This window comes from Sturnus vulgaris, chromosome Z, assembly GCF_052056855.1.
Source record: "Sturnus vulgaris isolate bStuVul1 chromosome Z, bStuVul1.hap1, whole genome shotgun sequence".
Lineage (NCBI taxonomy): Eukaryota > Metazoa > Chordata > Aves > Passeriformes > Sturnidae > Sturnus > Sturnus vulgaris.
In genome coordinates, this window is record NC_142283.1 from 59,710,413 (window position 1) to 59,726,988 (window position 16,576).

The 16,576-nt window shown below is 41.1% G+C and overlaps 1 protein-coding gene across 4 annotated transcripts in view; it reads left to right on the forward strand.

The window, feature by feature from the left end:
- The window catches only part of CMYA5 (cardiomyopathy associated 5), a 46,103-nt gene that overhangs the window by 3,890 nt on the left and 25,637 nt on the right, over positions 1-16,576 (forward strand). The window contains exons 2-6 of one of the 4 annotated variants that reach the window (XM_088156819.1): positions 3,940-5,954; positions 6,075-6,281; positions 6,387-6,536; positions 6,663-6,844; positions 6,890-14,650. In XM_088156819.1, coding sequence (XP_088012945.1) covers positions 3,940-5,954; positions 6,075-6,281; positions 6,387-6,536; positions 6,663-6,844; positions 6,890-14,650 — 10,315 coding nt within the window. Of the gene's footprint in view, positions 1-3,939; positions 6,356-6,386; positions 14,651-16,576 lie in introns of all 4 variants that reach the window. The other 3 variants (XM_088156822.1, XM_088156820.1, XM_088156821.1) reach the window with 3 other exon arrangements.

A 16,576-nucleotide genomic window follows, 5' to 3' on the forward strand; every position in this document is an offset into this window, starting at 1 on the left:
GCTCCTGCAGCTAGGCACTCCATGTTTTGTTTCTCTTCAGCCTTTTGGGTAAAACTGAGTCCTGGCTGTGATGCAGTAGAGCTCTCAGACTTCACGAAGTTCCCCATTGGCTCTTAACAGAGTGATTATGTAACTGTGTAAAGGAAGTGTCCCACCCAGACTGAAGTGTTTGGTATCTGTGGTCCCTCTACAACATGGAGGAGAATCCAGAATTCAGGAGCATGGCAGACCTCTGGGAATGGAGGTGATGTGGTTTCTCAAGCAGCATCTGATCCTGTAAATGGCAATGCCACTAGGATATGCCATGACTTGGTGTCTGGAAAACAGAGTAGTACTACTGTAGGTTGTATCCCTTCAGAAGAGATGTAACAAAATGTGTGAGACAAGCCCAGGTCCTGGCTCCCAGCTACTCAATGTAAAACTCAGCTTTGGGTTTATCTGGGCAAGCAGATGTCTTAGTATTTTTAGATAACAGTTCCTTTGAATTTTGACAGATGCACAAGTCACTCTGTTACCAGAAGAGGTGTCGTTAACTGAAAGAAGTCAGCAGTATCTTATCAGGTGAAAGGCTGCGTTTGAAATAGTGTCTTTCTGTAGCTCCCAATTCTCTTAGCCTGAAGAAGATGGATGAGCTGTAGCTTTGGGAAATGCAGAACAATAGGCAGAGACTTTGCTGAGCATACTGATTGCTGCAGAGGGAAAGGGGCACCGTGGTAAAGGCAGAAAATACAGATATGTACAGAATAAAAACACAAGCACAGAAAAGTGTTTCCTTCAATAGGTAAGACAAGCTGGCCGATACCAATTTCCACCACTCCTGCACTGTGCCTGAAGTAAGAGCTTTCAGAAAATGAGATCTTGTCAGTGCAGACTACAGACATATGTTAATATCTTGGTCATTTTATCTGTATTGTTTTCAGCTTGTGAGGAATTATGCAGCAAACAGCTACACATTTTTATGATACCAGCTGTGGCAAGATCTGATATGAAGACGATAAAGAGAGGCTGGGGAAAATTCTGGAAAATACAGACTGACTATCTGTATCTCTCATAGTAGTAGTATGCAGAGGTGGATAGACCTCACTCACTGTGTGAACACAACCACTCCAGCAGCTGGGGAGGTGAAAACACTTCCCTCACATGATACATAAAGGAACATCTCTCCAGCCTGCCAGGCTTGACTAGAAACCTGAAATCCTAGTGGACACAGAAGTCATAGTGAGAAGCAGAGGGCTGTGAGAAGCAGGAGGAGGCAGGAAAAGAAATCTGGGTTTGAACTGTTATGGCAGGAGGCACAAAACTGATTGTCAGTGTCTGCAAGATTAAGAAAAGGTTTAATTCAATGTCCTAGTGAAATAACATGCTGATAATATAAGTGCCAAGAGGAATGGATGTGAAATGTCTACATGGGAAAAAGCACTGGCTTTTGCCCTGGAGGTCGGTGGCTTCATATCTACATTTATGAGCCAAAACATTGCAAACATCTTTTTCCAGTGGCAGACACTTCCTCTGACTAGAGAGGGATCTTTCAGCTACTACTTGCAGTTTGTAAACAGTTCAAAAAATGGCAGCATTTGGAAGTGCATTGGAAGTAAATGTTTGAGTTCCATGTCTCTCATTCTGGTCTTAAAAGTATAAAGCACTGTCTCCTCACACTGTAGAGGAATATGAACTGTGACAAGTTTGTGACCATAAAAATGAGATAATGGCATATAATTCAAGCTTTTTGCATAGGTGGAGCTAGGGCAACCCGTTCTTATTCATTAATATCAGCTCAATAGGAGTGCTGCTCTGTTCTGTATGAAGGTTTATTTAATAGCACCAAGTAGTGCAGAAAAATATAAGAACGATTTAGAAGAAAAGAAAAATGTTCATCTGTTATTGTGGACTCAAATAACTGAAAGCTTCCTTAGTACTATTGCTATTGATTTTTCTTTTTTAAAATTTAATTTTATTTAATTTAATTTTTTAAATTTTATTTTATGTCCATATCAATGCCAAGCCATGGAACTGGCAAAGGAAAAACGAAGAGAAAAATTGGTGTAGATATGTTCTGCCGAACCTCTTGCTCCAACGTATAAGTTTTCACCTATGGAGCTAGCCTTTCTAGAGAGTACTATACCGAGGCAGCTGTACATGCTGGGGCTTAAATCTGTTTGAGGGCTGGGTTTGTTGGGGGCCAGGAGGGGATTGGCTAACATGCAATTATTTAGTATTGCACTCTCAGATATGCTTTGAATTGTAGGCCTTCAAGGTGTCCTGCCGGTCACCATCTCCAGGCCAGTCCCATCACCACAACTGGGTTTAAGCCGCATCTCTGGAGTTTGATACTGTGTTGTCCCACCACAGGCTGTCAGGCTGTTGTCCCACAGGGTGACTTCAGCCTTCAGTTAGCACTTGGGATATCATGATCTGTGCCTCGGTCTGCACAGACCTGAGCATGGACCAGCCAAGCGCAGCCCTTCTTGTTCTGGGCTCTGGAAAGCAAATTCATGGAAAGGCAAGGGTAGCACTGCCAGTAGCAGGATTACATTGCTGTTTCCATTAGGTATGGAACATTTTCACTGAGCATCCTCTACAAAAAACAGTCCAGAGAGTTTGCTTAATGATGCAGGTATGCCTTCCCACAGGATTTCTTCTCCTTCAAAGACCTCTGCCTCCTGACTGGTGCTCAGCATTGTCTGGTGTGGTGCCACCTGCTTCTCAGGGGCATCCCCTGCCTCTGCAGCCTGCAGGTATCTCTGGCACCTGTGTGGTGTGGAGCCATAGCCTCTGGCAGTCAGTCAGATGGGCTCTGCTTTTCTGATCCCTGATCAGTAGCTAGGTTTCTTCACTTTTGCTGAAGCTCTTTATCCTAATCAGTGGAAAAGTGACCCTTCCCTCTGTTCAGTGGAAGCAGGATGTTGTGTGGCCGTAGATGTGCATTCTTCCATAGGAGTGACAGAGACTTCATTGCTTCTGCCCTACTGAAGGCTACATCTTCTCCAGCAGATACTTTCTTTCCTTTCTTTCCACCAGCTACAAATGTGATTTCTATAAATGAACTACTGTCTACTCAGGAAATACTGAGGCTGAGCTTTGATTACCTTTTCTGTGCTATTTTTTTTTTATCAAATACTGCAACCCTAAAAATACTAAACCCTCCACACATTGTGTCTTTTAATTGCTTTTGCTAATCTTTACATTCTTGATTTGAAGAATTTGAAGAACTTGAAGTTTTATTTTCTAAAGGTTCTCAGAAAAGCCTTTGTCCAGCCTTTTTACTATTTTAGCTGAGAGATTTGGTTGCAGCATATGATAGTGTATTGATTACACATCATAAGGTTTAAAACTAGCTTTATGAAACATTGCAGTTTCATTTGGGGAGGTGTCAGTATATTTTAATTGTTGAATGTATTCTAAATTACTTTGTTAAGTATTTAAGTGCTTAGAGGATAAAATATATATGAAGACAGTAATAAACTAGTGGATAGACTCTACTGCTTTGAGCATTGTATAATCATTCACACTTGCGCAAAGCAAGAGTGGGTGCTATTAAAACACTGACAGCATCTTTGAAGTGTTTAATGAAAGGTTTAATTTATACTGTGAGATAAACACATGCTGGAGAGTAGCCCCAGAATCAGCTCAATCTCACACTGGCAAAACAAGGTCAGATCAAAGACTGTTCTTCCTGCATTGTCAAGATCATTTAAACACCTCCCCTTCATTGAACTAACCTTGCAACATGCAGTTTTACACAAATTCATCTAAAATATAGTTGTGAGATGAAATATGACTTTTCTTATGCTTGTACTTCAAAATTTATGCCTATGCAGCATTTTTACAACTTTGAAAGCCATTTTTGTTTTAATGAAGATATTCAGCTTTTTCCTGCAATAATTTAATTTGTTGTGTGTCTTTACAGCTTTCTTTTGTTATTTCTTCTTTTGTTTGTAGTTTTAAAGATCTTATCCAAAGTGAAGATGTGAAACCCAAGCTGCAGTACATCATGACTAACCCTTCCTTTTCTATGGTAACATGCCAAAGTGAAGACAGTGGGATAACCTGGGAAACCAGCTCGAGCAGATGTTCTACTCCCTGGACATCAGAAACTAGTACAGCTTCTGATCTTTACAGTATGGAAAGTTCACCAGTAGGTTCTCCTCCAGGAAAAGTTATCTTTATTATGGATGAAGGCAAGATCGTTCGGAAAAGGACACGCAAATCTTCAAATAAGGCGCCAGTGGCTACAAGACCCAAGGGAGGCCAGTGCAATAAAAAACGTGACTCTTCTGGAATGCAGAGGCAAGAACCAAGAACTGTTCTAGGAGATGTACAAGCCTCTATGTTGAATGTAGAGCAGGTGGAAGCACAAGACACAGATGAGGAAATGATCGACAACAAAGAAGATCTAGAGAATATTGCAGAAGAACCCGTAAAACGTGCTCCAATAAGATCAATATTTAGGGAGAGCAGACTGAGAAAAGTCGGTCCAATTCTTGGAGGACCAGTACAAGCTAGAATCCAGCTGTTCAACTCAATTTTTGGAGGGACTGGGCCAGCCCCTGAAACATCGGAGAAAAACAGAATCCGGAGAAGTAGTTCAACTTCAGCAGATTCTGAAACGTTCCTTGAAACATCAGTAAAAGAAAGATTGCAGAAGTTCGGTTCACTGTCAGACACAACGCGTCCAAAGCATTTTCAGGGAGCAAGAAGTAAAATTCTTGAAACACCTTCAGAGAGAAGAAGGAAGCAAAGACAACAACTCATAGAACAAGCAAATCAAAGCTTTTCTTCACCAAAAACACCTCTTGAAAAACAGCTTACTAAGAAAAATGATGTTCCCTCTGAAAATATTGAACCTTATAAAATGAAAGAATCAACTCTTGAACATGAAAAAAGAAAAGAGAGACAACCTCTTTTGGAGACTCCAAATCAGGTTTCAGGACATTCACTGAAGAATGAAGAAGACAGGAAGCAGCAAAGTCATTCAGCCGTGGCCAGACCATCAATAACAGAGTCAAAAACCTCCACATCACTCAAGTCTGACAAGAAACAAGTGCTGCTTCCCTCAACTGAAATTGCAGATAAGAAGCCAGACCAATCCGTGCTGACATCATCAGATCGTTTGGATGAAATGAAGAAGCAGGAAGTTCAGCCCAATTCTGCACCACAGTCTGTTTCAGCAGATTTTGTTAGTGAATTCGATAGACCAAGTTCTCACCATATTTTGCCTACAGAATCTATGTCAAAACATTCTGAGAAGGAAACGGAGAAGTCTTACTTACCTGATGTTCCCTCAGCTAAATCCAAATATTCCACTTCAACTGAAATAATTCAGGAAGATAGTATTTCTCCGTCATCAGAAGCTGCACAGTCTGAGTCTGAACATGTGCTTTTACCATATTCTGGAAATGAAACAGAAAAGCAAGAAACCGAGTGTCCATCATCCAGAGCAGCACTGTCAGAGTCAGTGACTTCAGATCTAATGCATTCAGCTGAAAGAGAAGAGGATCAAAAGACCCCATCCTCAGAAAGTCAAAATGTTCATTTGGAGAACCAAACGAAGTCTGAACAAGACTTTTTGCTTCAGGAAACAGAGAAGCAAGGAATTAAGTTAAAGCCACCAATTCCTGAAAATATAGATTCCAAATATTTCAGCGTTTCATATCCTGTTAAGACAGAAGCAGAAGAAACACAGAAAACTTCAGCTATAAATAAAGCAGTAGATTTTGATCATTCTGATTTTTCCATTGAAGAAAACAAACAAGAAGAAGGTGGGCAAATGGAGATGGAACATCCAGATCTTTCATATTCTGAAGAAACTGGAGAATCAGAGAAAACACAGATGGAGACAGAGCATCTGGACTTCTCTTCTCCCAAGGAAGAAACAGAGGAATTTAAGGGTGAACAGATGGAGATGGAGCATGCAGACTTCTCTTTCTCCAGGGAAGAAATAGAGGAACCAGGAAGTGCACAGCTAGAGACAGAACTTCCAGATTTCTCATATTCCAAGGAAGAAGCAGACGGATCAGAGAGTGCAATACCAGATGCAGACTATCCAGAACTGCTTTTTTCCACAAAAGAAACAGAAAAATCAGAGAGATCACAAGTGGAGACAGAACAACCAGAATTTTCTTCCAAGGAAGAAACAAAAGAACCAGAGAGTGCACAGCTGGAAATGGAGCATCCAGACTTCTCTTTTTCCAGGGAAGAAATAGAGGAACCAGGAAGTGCACAGCTAGAGACAGAACTTCCAGATTTCTCATATTCCAAGGAAGAAGCAGACGGATCAGAGAGTGCAATACCAGATGCAGGCTATCCAGAACTGCTTTTTTCCACAAAAGAAACAGAAAAATCAGAGAGATCACAAGTGGAGCAACCAGAATTTTCTTCCAAGGAAGAAACAAAAGAACCAGAGAGTGCACAGCTGGAAATGGAGCATCCAGACTTCTCTTTTTCCAGGGAAGAAATAGAGGAACCAGGAAGTGCACAGCTAGAGACAGAACTTCCAGATTTCTCATATTCCAAGGAAGAAGCAGACGGATCAGAGAGTGCAATACCAGATGCAGGCTATCCAGAACTGCTTTTTTCCACAAAAGAAACAGAAAAATCAGGGAGATCACAAGTGGAGACAGAACAACCAGAATTTTCTTCCAAGGAAGAAACAAAAGAACCAGAGAGTGCACAGCTGGAAATGGAGCATCCAGACTTCTCTTTTTCCAGGGAAGAAATGGAAGAATCAGACAGCGCACAGCTGGAGACAGAGCACTCAGATCTATCATATTCCAGAGAAGAAATGGTGGAACCAGAGAGTGCACAGCTAGAGATCGGTCATCCATATTCTTCTTTAACCAAGGAAGTAGTCAAGGAAATGCAAAGTGCACAGCTGGAAAAGGAGCATCAGGTTTTGCTTTCCAGGGAAGAAACAGAAAACCAAGCATTCACGCATTTTGAACTAGAACAGTCTTATTCCCCTGAAAAGGAAAAACGACAACAAGAAGAAGAACTTGCACTGGTATATTCAGATTTATCACATTTGATGGAGGAAGCAGAGAAAGAAAATACTACAGAACTCCAGCTGATACATCCAGATATATTTGATTCCACAGGAAGGGCTGAGATACAACAAACTGGGTATGTGGAAACAGCATTTTCAGATTTACCATATCCCATAAATAAAACAAAGGAGCAAGAACTGTCAGAAACTGACAAAGGAGAGCATCCACAGCCTGTACAGCAGGATTTGCAGTCTGGAGGTAAGCTGGATTCCTCTGCCATAGCAATGCAAGGAGAAATTACTCAGCTGGAGTCAGAGCATCCAGTTTGGCCACATTCTACCAGAAAAGAACAGGAACATAAAACTTTACATCTGAAGGCCAAACAGCCAGAGACAACATCTTCCACTGGCAAAACAGAACATCAAAAATTGCTACCAAAGCTGGAACAAACTGAATCACTGTATTTCCAGGGGGAAATGGTACAAGAAGATGTACAGAGAAACTTAGAAGGTCCACAGCCATTATGTTTCATTAGTGAAACAGAGCAACATGAAAATGTACAAGTAGTTTCAGAAAAGAAGGATTCCTCATTTATCACTGGAGAAGTGATGCAAAAAGGAGTGGAGTCAGGAACTTTGCGGTCAGAATTGACTGACAGTGAAAAGCCCTGGGAAATGACACAAAGGGAGCGGGAGCAGGAGCAGTCTTTTCCTTCCTGTTCCACTGCTGGTATTCAGCAACAGGAAACACCATCACTGAAAGTGCCCCAGCCAGATGTTTCATGGTCCTTTGGTGGAACGGAACAAAATGCAGTACAGAGAGACGTGAAACAGCAGGAAGCAGACCAAGAAGCTGTGCAAATGGAAACAGAGTATTCCATTATTTCAGACAGCCTGGGTAAAGAGGAGGTCACAGACCAAACTAATTTGGCACAGCAAGAAATAGCTCGACCAGGGTTAGTGCATCCATCTTTGCCATATTCGTTCAGTAAACAAATGCAAGAAGAAATGCAAACAGAGCCGGCATATCCAGAAAAAACAGCTTATGTAAGTACAGCACCAGACAAGGAAATTATACAACACAAATCACAGCAACAAGAAATAGTACACCCAGAGCTGGAGCAAACATTTTTGCCTTCTTCCAGTGAAAAAGAAGCTCCACTGGAAATAGAAATTACTTCAGAATATTCAAATTTGCCATATTCCTCTCATGAGCAAGAAAAATTACTGAAAACCCCAACCTTACCATTCCATTTGAAGCAACGAGAAACTGAACCAGTAATGGTGGAACATCCAGATATTTCATGTGACAGTGGTGAATCAAAACAAGGTGATATTGTGGAGCAGGAGTCAGGACATCCAGAACTCTCATACTCCATGGGAGAAACTCAACAAAGATCAGAACATTTGGATTCACAAGGAAGCTTGGGTGAAGCAGCACAAGATGAAAGAATGGAAGTAGAATCTCAATACCCAAATCAGTCATGCTCACAATTGGATTCAAAACATTCAGAGTCATCATTCTCCTTTGGTAAAGGCAAAAAGCAATCAACTCAAAAGTTTGAGTCTAAACATCAAGAATTGCCTAAAGTAGCTAGAAAAAGATCTTCTCCAGCAGCTGTACAAATAAAGTCACAACATCCAGAAATTGCACCATGGGAAATGAAGCATCCTGATTTGTCACATTCCACTGGTGAAACAAGCCAGGAAGAAGTAGCACCATTGGATCAAAAACACAGAAAGCTTTCTCTTGGCAGAGATAAACAGCAGAAAGCCACAAAGCAGGAGTTAGAGCAAGAAAAGTTAATGCATTCTCCTGATAAAAGGGACACTTTAGAACATGCCCAGGAGGGCTTGGAACAGCCAAATGTATCATTTTCCATTGATGGGCCAGATGATGAAATGACACCATCAGAGGCAGAGCATACTGATGTGCTATCTCCTCTGGACAGCACAGAGGTACAACGGAGAGTACAAGAAACAGAGCAAACTTACCCCTTTGGACAAATGGAACAAAAAATAGTTCAGCCAGAAGTGGAAATTTCACATTCATCACGTTCTGTGGATACAGCAGAGAAGACAGAAATGGCAGAACCAGGGCAGGGACATTCTGATTTGCCTTACTCTGTCTTCAAAGTAGGAGGGCTGCAAACATCACAGCTGAAACCTGAACCCCCTGGTCTAGCACATTCCCTCAACAAAGTGCAGGAAAAAATCCAGCTGGGAGAGCCAGATGCATTGTATGGTCATGACAAAATAGAGAAACTCCCAGCTGCACAGCTGGAGCCAGGCCATGCAAGCGTAGCACCCCTGGCCAGGGAAGTGGGGCAGCGAGGGTTGGAGCACACAGCTGTGGAATGCTCTGAAGAGGAACAGTCTGTCAGCACAACAGAGCATCCACAAGCTTCAGAGGAGAAATGGAGAGCTCCAGATGCACCATCCCAGAGTGGAAAAATGGAGCAAAGAGAAATGTTAAAAGCAGAGCCAAAGCATCCTGATTCACTGCATTCCATTGATAAAGCAAAGCCACAAGGAACCACAAAACCAGTGTTAGAAAAACCAGATCTGTCATCTTGGCCTGGCACAACAGAGCAAGGACAAACTGCTGGAGAGGAGAAGCCAGGCTTCTTGCATTCTTTGAAAAAGGAGGTGCAAGGCAAGAAAGCACAAACAGAACTGGAACATTTAGAATTATGTCATTCTCTCAGTGAGGCAGAACAAGAAACTTTAAATGCAAAATCATACCATTCAGATTTATCTGCTGGCAGATTAGAACACCATGAAATCATACAGCCAGAGGCAGAAATAATGGATTTATCATGTTCAATTGGTGAAACACAGCAAACTCAAATTGCTGCTGATGATTTGGAGTGCTCGGATTTATTTCATTCCACTGGCACAGTACAGCAAGAAAAGATTCAACCAGAGCAAGAAAAGACAGATGAATTTTCATCATCTCTCAGCAAAGCAGAGGAGTGGGAAGATGCAGGAATGCAGGCAGAACACCCTGAGCTGCAGTGCTCTATGGAGAAAACAGAAGGACTGCAAAATTCCCAAGCAAACTCAGAATATGCAAATTTGTCTTTCTCTGTTGGCACAGCAGAACCTCATAAAACAACACAGCCAGAGCTGAAAGAACAGAGTTTGTTGCATTCATTTGTCAAAACAAAGCCATCATGGGCTGCCCTACCAGAGTCTGAACATGCAAATGTCATGGACGAAGTAATGCACACAGTTTTGTCCTCTTCTGTTAGTGAAGAAAAGCAAAGTGCACAGCTAGAGGCAAAACAGGAGAGGGGAAGCTATACATTACACCCAGAGGAAATAGTACAATTAAAATTGGAACAACCGGTGTTTTCAAGTCCTCATGGCTTGGAAGAGCAACCAAATGCATCCCCAGTGGAAGGAGAGTTCCCAGGCTGCTATTCCTCTGGCAAAACAAAAAACCAGGACACTGCACAAGCAGAGTTCACGCCTTCTGGTGTTTTGTATTCCAGAGAAAAATCAGAGCAGTTGGAACCAGAACAACTACATTCAAAACATCCAGATTTGTCATACTCTCTTGGCAAAGCAGAGAATCGTGTAATAAAGCCACTAGATTTATCATATTCCTATGGCAAGGCAGAGCAACGGCAGACTGCCCAGCTGGAGCATCCAGAGATGCCATATTTTACTGGTGAAACAAACTGGAGGGACAGAGTCCAACCAGAACAGCCACGTGTTAGTTTGCACACCTCTGATGTTGAAACAGAGCAGCCAGAAACACCTTCTGTGGTGCATACCTTTATCAGGACCGAGGAGCAGGGAACTGCACAACCAGCCTTCAAACAATCAGATTTATTAAGTCTTACTGACAAAGCAGAAAAGTGCAAAATGGCCCCACTGAGAGCAGGGCATTCACAGAAGCAAGACACTGGTGCTCCTTCATCTCGGAGTGCTCAGCTGGAAACTGAACAACAAAATTTATCCTTTTCCACTGAGGAAGCAGACAGCCACAAAATTCAACCATATTCATCTCTTACTGAACAAACAATATCTGTACCATTGGGTGATCCACACATTGTCTCTGAAGCAAGCTCTGAAGGAAGTCCAAAGTCTTCAGCTGTAACTGGAGGCTCACCCCCCAAACATTTAGATACATCTTACTCCCACTATAAAACAGAACACTCAGAAACTGCCCTGCCTGAACCAGGGTCCTTTTTTGCAAGAAAAGAAGCAGAGAATACAGAACATCTACGTTTACCTGTAGCTGCAAAGTCAGAGGCTGAATGTGAAATTTTACCTGAAGCTGAGAGAGAAGAGACTCCACATTACTTTCACACAGCTACACAATTAGAATCTGAACAACTAAATTTATCATATTCTACAGATAAAATAGAAACTCTAGAAAGTCAGGATTACTTGACTGTACCTTCAAAACTGCAGTCTGAAACTTCAGTTCCATTTTATTCAGCTGATGAAACATGTCAGCAAGAAGTTCCACCTTATTCAAAACCAGTCTCTGAATACTTGGTTCCCACATGGTCCCTTGCCAAACAAGAAAATGAAAGCATGCAGCCACTTATTACCCAGGCCAAACAATCAGAGTGTGAACATGAAATTCCACCACACAATGAAAAACAGTTGCAAAAAATTCAACTCGGTTCACTTGAAACAGCAAGCTTAAAGACAGTGCATTTGGAGAGTATGTCTGGAGTACAAGACCAAGACAAGCCAGAATCTTGTGCGTTGGACACAACATATTTCTCTCCAGACCAGCTAAGAAGTCACCTCAAAATCACTACTGAGCCATATGAGCAAAAAATGCAACCTGACGTACAGACAATGCCAAGGTCAGTGACCACAGAGTCAAAGGTGACTGGTGTAGCAGACCAGCAAGCAGTGTCATCAGAGTCATTTATACCTTTTCATAAATTACCTGGAAGTTCAGAACTTGAAAAGTCAGTATCAGTGGCTCTCACTGATGATGAAGAGAAGCAAAATATTCTATCATCTTTATCTGATGTAGCAGACATGCTTGGAAAGCAATCTAACAAAGTTTCAGGCATTTATTCTGAAGGAGAGCATAGATGTGAAATGCAACAATATTTTGAAGACCAAAAGCATACAACCTTGGAGCATCTGGGAGTTGTTTCATCAGACCTTGTTCATGAAACTGAGACAAACAAAACTCAGCATTGTTCTGGTGAATGGGGCAGCCTTTCTTCAGCAGAGATTAAGCCCCTTAGCTCAAGTTCTGAAGAAAAGCAGAACCCAGATATTCCATCATTTGGGCTGGCTACCTGGCTGGTAGAAGAGGTAAAAGCTCGCTCCATTAGTCCAATAGGGGCTGCAGATGTAGACACGAAAGGAATTCAGCATATTCCAAATGAAGCTTCTGATTTTGGATCAAAACAATTCCCAGCTGGAAGTTGCACAGAATTTACAGTTCATGGGACTACAGATACTAAGGGACATACATTTAGAGTTTCTGAATCAGTGTCAAATAAATCCCCTCACAGGAAGTCCTCAGACACCAGTCCCAGAACACAAAAGTATGATTTACCACCTCTGATAGAAGATAATCGAGGTCCAGATAAACTTCTGGAGTATGAAACTAGTACTTTAAACCCTACAAAAATTGAAGCAGTGCAACATCTAGAGGCAGACAAAATGTCTGAAGTACCTGAACATTACCTGAGAGGAGAAGAGGAAGAAATGGAACATGGAAGTGTTGTAGGAGAGAGTCAGGGTGCTCTGGAGGCTACTGAACAAAAAGATCTATTTAATATAATTTCAGAAGGTTATGAAATACTCAATATTCATGCACCTACACATATTTCTTCTGTTGATCAAGAAGAAAGTAAACACATGCCTGATAAATTAGAATACTTGGAAACAAATCCTTCATTTAGAAGAAAATTAGTTGAGGATGGCCAGAACGCCCTAACTTCTGAAAGAACCACAGAAATTTCAGCACTGGGAGCTGCAAGCCATGAACTAATAGAATTGGTTGAAAAGGATGATGCTGATGAAACTGAAGAAACTCAACAAGAAAATCTCCTGTTGCCAGAAAACAATAATAATGCAAATTTGGATCCTAATAATGGTACTGCTGATATGGATTATTTTGAAAAATACACATTGATTGATGACAAATCCCCAATTAAGCCACAATTTGAAAGACGAATTTCATTGTCTCCTGTGACAGAAGACCCCAATGAATCTATGGAAGAAGCCAAATCTTTTAAAGAAAGTACTGAGGTAGATACTTTGGAAGAGTTTTCCTTACTTGAGGACCTGGATGAAGTCTTTTATGGTACCATAAAAGAAGCAAGCAAAATGCAGTCCTATGCTGATGCTTCAAAACCTTTACCACTGCAGAAATCAACTGATTCTAGCAGTAAAAGTATTACAAATGTAGAAGATGAATGGAAGTCACCAGGGACCCCACTCTTTGATTCAGAAGAAGGAGTGCTAGAACGATCTCTCTTGTTCCCTACCACTGTTGCTGCAGTTAACCCGGAGCTTTTAGAGGAGCCACCTGCTCTATCATTTTTATACAAGGACCTCTATGCAGAAGCAGTAGGAGAAAGGACAAAGGATGAGACTCCCTCTGATGAAGAAAGTGGTAATTCTAATGCTTCTTTCCCTAGTAGAAATTCAGACACAGATGATGGAACTGGAATGTATTTTGAAAAATACAGTCTTAAAGATGAAATTCCAAGTAAGCCCATAGGGCCTCAAAAAGACCAGATATCAGAAGATGAGTCCTTTAGTAGAGGAATTTTGGTTTGCAGTTCAGAGAATAATCAGAAGCAAGGATCTGGTGATGTTCAGTATGTCAAAACTGAGGTTCTGTCAGAAAGAGATGTTAGGGAGAGAGACAAATTCCAGGTTGACAGTACCATTCAAGCAACAATTTGCAAGCCAATGCATGCCATTCCTTTTGGAAGCAGATCAGTTCTTTCAGGTGCAGGAACCGATATCACTGAACAAAGAGAAGAAGAAAACGTACCAGTAGAAAGAACTGAAGAGTTGCCAGAGCAGTCAAGTCAACAAGGATACAGTCATCAAGTGGATTATCAGGGAGCTGCATATCAAGAAGCTAGTACCAAGCAGGAAGAATGGCAAGATATAACAGCAGTTCCTCAAATGGAAAAGCATGTTCCATATGTCAGGGCTCCCACTGAAGACAGTGTAGATGATCAGTTTACTCAGGAACATCTGTCCTGTGTTCCTGACATTCAGGAAACAGAGCATCCAGACTCGCAAAGAGAGGGGCAGCACCGTGATGTTTATGAAGATTTTGCTGAATCAATGGACTATGATGTGATTACACAAGAAGAGCTTTTGCAAGATGAAATATCATCTCAATTTACACACGAGGAGCTATTATTTGAAGACAGGGACTCCTTTGATCATGCTGCTGATAGTTATGAATTTGTTAATGAGCCAGAACAAAAAACTCCTGTCGAGCTTGAAGATTCAGGCTTTGTGGTGATGTATCCTGAAAAATCAGCAACAAACATTCCTCAAATTGAGAGCCCACAAAGAGAACTGAAGAAAGCACAAGTAGATACTTACTGTTACCACTGCAAATGCCCAATATCTGCTATTGACAAGCTTTTTGGAGAACATAAAGACCATGAAGTCACAACACTAGATGATGCTGCAACCAAGATGAAGGTAAGAATTAATTTGGGTAAAAAAAAGTAGCTCCTAAGGCTAATTTCTCCAGTCCTCTTGTGTTGTTAAGAGGAGAGGCTTCAAAGAGCAGTCCAGAAGCTAAGTTGTAGTATCTATTAAATAAAAGCTATTCCTACCCCCCTGTTGGAGAGCTTGAAGGGAGACTATCTTATTAAGGTATTCTCTGGAGTCCTAGTCTTGCTAAGATGGTGTTTTAATTTATTCAGAAGTGTGAATAGCCTTGTTTATACATAGTTATTACCAGACTTTCTATCTTTCAGTCTTATCTGTGTAAGTTTGTTCTGGTTTTGATGTGTAGGGGGAGAAATGGGAAGAATATTGTTTCTGTGAAAACAAAACTTCAGTTACAGCAGCTCACTTCACTTGACAATGTACAGAAACCTCCCTGTGTGGAGACTGGTGTCATCATAAAGTGTTCCCTGTCCCACTTACATGCATTGGTTGCTTGGAGATGTTAGATAAATTACCCTGCACAGTTTTGTTTTGAAGTGCCAATCTATTTTCTGTTCCATTCAGTTTCATATGCAAAATAGCCTTAAACTGGAGAGGGATGTTTTACAAGGGCATGTAGTGACAGGACAAGGGGCAATGTCTTTAAACTGAAAGGGGGCAGGTTTATATTAGACATTAGGAAAAAAATTCTTCACAGTAAGGGTGATGTGGCAGTGGAACAGGTTGTCCAGAGAAGTTGTGGATGCCCCACCCCTGGAAGTTTTCAAGGCCAGGCTGGATGTGGCTCTGAGCAACTTGATCTAATGGAAGATGTCTCTGCCCATGGCAAAGAAATAGGAACTAAATGGCCTTTATAAAGCCCCTTCCAACCCAAACCATTCTGTGATCCGTGCCAATAGCATTGTGGCATCAGCAGAGGTAAGAGTTTCTAAAGTCCTACTTCTTGCCACTATATCCAAGCTGTTTCCCTCTAAAAGACAGATAAAATGTCCTCCATTTCAGTAAGCTAGTCCATTGCTATGAATACTTGTTAAAATGCTTTTTCTGTGGAAGTTACTGTTCATTAAAGTGCAGTTCTGCTTGTGGAAAAAACATGTATGTGATACCTCACTTCTCTCATATCAGACCTGTTCATGTAAAAATAAACATATCATATAGATGTTCCTTTCTTGGTTACCAGCTATTTACTCTCACCCCAGTAAATGAAAGATGAGGTCTCTTTTTTGGCACATGTTCATTTGACAGGAATACAGATTTCATGTCATTTTACTGAAATCCAGAAGGGCTTGTATTGGTGTCATTTATGTTATCTTTATATTACCTCATTACATATAAGAGAGAAATCAAAAGTAGGAGGAGTCAATGTGACATATCACAGTTTAAAATATCAGTACTTGCAAACTGTCTCCATGGTGCTCGGATGTAGAGTTGTTTTTTGTATATGGCCATTCATGTTTGACTTAGCAGTGATAACAAGGCACAAGTAAGTCAGCAATAAAGTCCCAGATCCCAGCCACCCCTCAAATGTACCTGCATTACAGCAAGTCAAGTTAAGCTGCAAATAAACGTCCCATGACATCACTCCCTGGCTGTGGAGCACGGATATGAAGCCAGTATTAAATCTGTCTGCAACATGGGCCTGGCTTCACATGATTTCTAACACTCAGGGCTCAGATTACTTTGAGACTGCATTTGTATGTCTCTTGTTACTTCTGTATAATTACTGAGAAAACATTACGATAACAAAATGCTTGTTGCATGATTTTTTTATTTTTTAATTTTTGTGTTATTGTTGCCAGAAAACTGTGAGAAGATAGATTCACAGTAAATTAAATGAGCTATGGATGGCATCTGTTAGATTTTACAGTTCATCCTGACAAACAGAAATTTGTTTCCAAATCTTGATGATTTGCCTAAATATATTTAAAGGGAGCTTACAATTGCATTGTCCAA